We start from the raw sequence: 5,289 nt of genomic DNA on the forward strand, positions 1-5,289 counted from the left end.
TAAATAAAAAAAAGCCATGCATGTTGTGTTGTCCTCCAGCATGACGGATGAAGTCAACAACATCAGGGAGGTGAATATGTCACATCCACATACAGAGGGAGAAACTCCTCCAGAAGACGAGGTAGACGTGTGGTCCCGCTTAGTTTGAACCTGTCTTGGTCTCAATTACTTTTTCCTATGTGTCTTTAGAGTCCAGCCCTGTGTGAGCATCTGCACAGTCCACTCATGAGAGCAGGTGAGCCTTCATGATCATCATTATCATGGCAACACCTTCCTCACCTCTTATGTGTGGGTTCAGTGCTGTGTGCGCAGGTGTGTAAGGTGTACCGTTTTCAGACGGAGGACGCCAGGTGTCTGTTGGTGAAGGAGCAAATGTCCGAGACGCCGCTGTCCTTCTCTTTACCCAAACAGCTGCTGAGCGTGCTCATTAGCCAGCTCACAAACAAGTAAATGTATTTAGAACATGTCTCTAGCTTGACTGACACATCTAAATAGACCTCTCTTTCTCAGACTGCAGGAAGTGGAGGAGCTCGGCAACCTTTCACCCCACTGGGATGGTCTCCGAAGTGATGTCATCAGCCACTGCAGCCATCTGATTGGCTCCTATGAGGAGACGCTTGGCCAGCTGCACACGCTTTCAGGTGAGCTCCACATTTCAGTTCCTGCTCACAACGTGCACCTTGGAGGGTCTCCACCTGTCAGCCAATCAGACACAAGAAAAGGAGAGTCTTTTTTACGTTGCTGCAGAAGCCCCACCCACCTCTACTATTTTCTGTGTAATATTTATTTATTTAATATTTACATTTGCACACAACAACTTCTTATGCACTGCTCAATCAGCATCACGTTCTGGTGGTTGTTGGCAGAACTTGTGCATTTTGCAGCATTTAAAGTGACAGTGCACGAAAACATGGCCACTGTGAGGGATGATAACAAAGGGACACAATTATTAATAAAAACAAAACTGTTTTTGGAAATAATACTATATTATGTATGGCACCATTTTTTTCACCATTATGTTCATTTACACAGTGTCGTCCTGCTTCAAGTCAAGTGGCTCCAAGTGGGACAAACATCTTCAGTTTGTCCCCACCAACCTACACTCTCAGGTGATGCAAGTCACCTGTCAGGACAGGACAGGTATGTTATGTTAGAAGAAGAAAGATTAAGACGACATGCTTATATCATTGACAGTGTGTGTGTTTGTGTGTCTCCAGGTGTGTGGTACCATGTGATCACCTTTGGAGCTCCGGCCGAGCACCACCAGGCCTTTAAACATGGCGGCCTCAAAAGGCTGCTGGCCAAACACACTGACCACATGCACAGGTGAGCGTCACCTCTTTTAAGCAGAAACAGTAGTACTTTTTGCTCCATTTTTTAAAATTTGGAACAGAAATAAATACGTTTGTCCACATACTTACCAGTAGTGGTATTGTAATTACTTACATGGCTGCCCCACAGCTTCTTGTGCTACTCACAGGAGGAGAGCTCAAGGGCCAGGGCAGTGTTGGCCAGCGTGGCCCAGCTTCAGCCTCTCCTCTTCGGCCTCGCTGAGGAGCTGCTGTCCGTCTCTCTGGAGCACAGCACAGCCCGCCTGCAGCTGGTTGCGGACAACCTGACCCGACAGGTAAGTGTGACCTCACTGATCATCTTTCCCCCAGTTGACATTCTCTCACTTGAGTTCTCATGACTGCTCTTCCTGCTTGGTCAGATGGAGAAGTTTGTTCACGCTCTCAACGATGAGCTGGTGAGAAGCTCGCTAATGCACATCCAAAACAAATACTGTCACAACAAAGATGACGGCCTCCATGACACTTCACCTGAGCACCAGCAATATGATGAGGAGGAGTGGGCAAGTAGACAGTGTGTGTGTTACATGACTCTGCCAAGTGTAAACTTACGTTGTGTATAGGACAGAGTGTGGGCAAACGTCACAAACAGCCTGAGCTGCATCATTGCCATGGTCGACCGACTAAAGGGACGTCAGGACGGCAATCACCCTGACTCTGGTGCATTCAGTAACATTTCTGTATGTGCACTATTGTACATATTTATAACCTTGTCTCCTCCAGACTGCTGGCAAGAGCAGCTTCTCCCTCTGGTGGTGACTCTCAGAGATTGCGTGCGTGAGGCGGTGCAGAGAGCTCGGACTGCCATGACCTTTGTGGTCCTGCAGGCGGTGGCGTCTGACACCATCGCTCAGGGCCCCGCCAAGCTCGCCCAGAGACGACACGCTGTCTTCAGCCAGGCGGTGAGACACAACAACTTAACACTGAGAAGAGTTAGCAACACTAGCTAGCATAGCTACGTAAGCTACTGACAAATAGTTGGCAGGGTTCTAGGCTTTATTTTCCATCCATTCATTTTCTATAGGCCTTACCGCTTGTCCTCGTTAGGGTCACATGTAAGCTGGAGCCTATTCAAGCTGACTTCGGGCGAGAGGTGGGGTACACCCCCACATGTCGCCAGTCAATCAAAGGGCACATATATAAAAACAACCATTCACACTCACATTCACATCTATGGACAATTTAGAGTCTCCAATTAGCCTAACATGCATGTTTTAGTATGTGGGAGGAAGCCAGAGTACGCGGCAAAAACCCACACAACATGCAAACTCCACACAGAAATGCCCAAACAGCCATTTGAACCTTCAAACAGTTCACTGTGTGGCAAACATGCTAACCCCTCATCCAGGCTATAGCTTAAGATGTGTCGAAGCCTGCTTTTTTACAAATCTGTCCTCTGTGGAGTGTAAAACATCATTCAAAAGTAAGTCAGGTCACTTATGCACCTGTCTGCCTTTCAGCTCTCAGCAGCCACATGCGGCTTTCTGTTGAGACTCCACAACGGTCTGGAGGATTCACAGTTTCTTCAGCAGCTTCACACCGTCGGAATCTTGGTTCAGTTTGAGGGCCTGCTCAGTACTTACGGTACACATGTACATGCATACAGTTCACAGTCACATGTTCTTATGTGCACGCTGTGTGCATCAGGTGATGAAGTGGGGATGCTGGAGGACATGATGGTGGCGGTGGCTGACCTGGGCGGAGTCACGTTCTCCCTAATTGAGGCAAAATCAGAACAACCGGACGACCTTCAGCCAACCCTCCAAGGAACATGGTGAGAAATCTTTAGGCACAGCCAAGGCATTGAGGGTGTCTGGTAATGGGGACCTTAGGATCTTGTTTCTGCTGTGTGCTGATGATGTCCTGATGGCCTCATCAGGCTGTGACATTCAGCGTTTACTGAGGCGGTTCGCAGACACACACTTACTCAGTGTAGTGTATTATAAAATGGCCTCTGGGTGTCTCATTCCAGGGGCTCCTTGGTTGCCAAGGTCCCACTGCCCAAGTCAACCTTCATGACGCTGCCTGACAAGCTGAGAGCAGGATGTTTGATTCCCCTCCACCCGGTTCTGTTCAACATTGGCATCAACCAGCAGCAGACTGTCGCTGAGAGGTTTGGCAACACCTCATTGCAGGAGAGATTGAATCAGGAGAGCTGCGAGCAACTCAAAGTTTACTGCAACACGCTGAGAGAGCGTGTGCCTGACGCTGGTCAGTCCACGTCGCCATCTTTGACCCCACATGCTGAGCCTGGAGCGGCGATCTTGATGACACAAACACTCTTTCTCTTACTTTCCAGCCGGTGTGCAGTCTCTGTGGGACAAGTTGGCATCCCTGAGTCGCAGCGTGGAAACCCGGAGGAGGAAGAACGTGGAGGTTCTGTGGCTGGCTGCCTCGGTAAGCAGTTTTTAGTTTTTATTAGTGTGTGGGCGAGAGATTAAAGACTGTATCTGTCAAGATCTGTCGTGAGGTGAGCGGCGTGCGTCTGACTAGCTGTAAGAGTGCCAAGGATCGCACGGCCATGTCGGTGACACTGGAACAGTGCATGCTGCTTAAGGACAAACATGCTCTCAGCCCCCATCACTTCAGTACTGCGTTGGACCACATGAGGAGGTACAGTTCTTAATGCAAGTGAGTGATGTGTGGCTTCTTGAGTTGATCACATTTTCCTTCCTGTCATTCTCTTTTGATGTCCCCTTCATTCTTTCGCTAACCATTCTTTTGGTACACAAATCAACACACACCTCCAGGTGTCGTCTGTCCTGGGGGCAGATGCTGGGATGTTATGCCAAATCGGGTCTCACGCCGCTTGGGTTAGCGTTAGTGGAGAAGCCCTTGGACCTGCAGAAGTCCAGCTTCCCGCGGTGTTTTTCCCCAAAAGGCACCAGACCACACTTGTACCCTGTGGCTGTCCTGTTGGTGACATCTCACCTCCTGGTTCTCTGGCTCATTCTGAGCCTGCTTGTGCTGGTGGCCAAGTACGAGTAGAGCCACACGGGCTGGAAACGTCAAACAAAAAAAAATGCACAGTATGATGATGTTTCATCATTTTTAATAAAAACTTGATGACGAACTGTAAAGAGGAGCTGACTGTTTGTGTGCAGGGAGGGCTGCAGGATGGAGAACGTTCAGAAAAACATGGGAAGCAGGAAGTTTGCCTTCAGCAGCATCCAGCTCCTCACCTTCCCAAAACTATACAAACCTCCAGAGGACAGCTATGGCTAGACATACAGTTCTATGTCTTTGTTTTGTACATAGCATTGATTAATGAATCATATGCAGTGTCTTTTGTCAAAAAAAATTGATAAACTGTAAACAAGAGGCATATCTCGTATTAAAATAAACTTTTTTTTTTTTTGCTTTTACTGAAATCAACAACAATACAGTCCAAACATATGACATATCAGGACAATAAATGTACGAGACGTACGACTAACAAAATACATGACAAAGGAATAGAAGGAAGAGGAATAGATATAATAAATGAAGTATACAGTAGATCAACAAAAATAAATATGGTGTTCATACAGTTCCATTTTAGGTCCTCTACCATCTTGAAGAGTTTCACAGCAGTCTTTCTTTTCATGTGTTTCAGTGATGAAAAGAAGAGAGACAGTACTTTGTGGAAGGCAATAAAGTTTGGTGTAGTCTTTAGGAATCAACTCCCCTATGACAACAGAGTTAATTACCCGATCATGCAGAGAGTTTTTTTTTTTAATAAATGAAACCATACAGTACATAACATTTTCCAATGTAAAATCCGGAATATAAATATGAGTAGATAACCAATGATGTAGATCAGGGGCGTCAAACTGAATGCACAGGTGACAGTACGCAGGGATACGGCAGGAGAAAAATATAATGCCAAGCGTTTGTAAGGTTTATTTTTTTTATGTCATACAACTTGATGTTAAAAAATCCGAACTATCCCTTTAAGTGT

General features: G+C 46.8%; 1 protein-coding gene across 12 annotated transcripts in view; it reads left to right on the forward strand.

The window, feature by feature from the left end:
* The window catches only part of LOC129168214 (type II inositol 3,4-bisphosphate 4-phosphatase-like), a 7,212-nt gene extending 2,150 nt beyond the window's left edge, over positions 1-5,062 (forward strand). For 2 of the 12 annotated variants that reach the window (XM_054753216.1, XM_054753219.1), the window contains 15 exons: positions 40-70; positions 190-235; positions 299-446; positions 511-641; positions 1,033-1,140; positions 1,218-1,326; positions 1,462-1,627; positions 1,712-1,852; positions 1,913-2,009; positions 2,073-2,251; positions 2,810-3,123; positions 3,322-3,560; positions 3,649-3,746; positions 3,808-3,962; positions 4,100-4,429. In XM_054753216.1, coding sequence (XP_054609191.1) covers positions 40-70; positions 190-235; positions 299-446; positions 511-641; positions 1,033-1,140; positions 1,218-1,326; positions 1,462-1,627; positions 1,712-1,852; positions 1,913-2,009; positions 2,073-2,251; positions 2,810-3,123; positions 3,322-3,560; positions 3,649-3,746; positions 3,808-3,962; positions 4,100-4,337 — 2,200 coding nt within the window. In that variant the 3' untranslated portion in view covers positions 4,338-4,429. Of the gene's footprint in view, positions 1-39; positions 122-189; positions 236-298; positions 447-510; positions 642-1,032; positions 1,141-1,217; positions 1,327-1,461; positions 1,628-1,711; positions 1,853-1,912; positions 2,252-2,809; positions 3,124-3,321; positions 3,561-3,648; positions 3,747-3,807; positions 3,981-4,099; positions 4,430-4,453 lie in introns of those variants that run through there. The other 10 variants (XM_054753214.1, XM_054753218.1, XM_054753215.1 and 7 more) reach the window with 9 other exon arrangements.
* Positions 5,063-5,289: the final 227 nt, after the last annotated feature.

Source organism: Dunckerocampus dactyliophorus, chromosome 15, assembly GCF_027744805.1.
Source record: "Dunckerocampus dactyliophorus isolate RoL2022-P2 chromosome 15, RoL_Ddac_1.1, whole genome shotgun sequence".
Lineage (NCBI taxonomy): Eukaryota > Metazoa > Chordata > Actinopteri > Syngnathiformes > Syngnathidae > Dunckerocampus > Dunckerocampus dactyliophorus.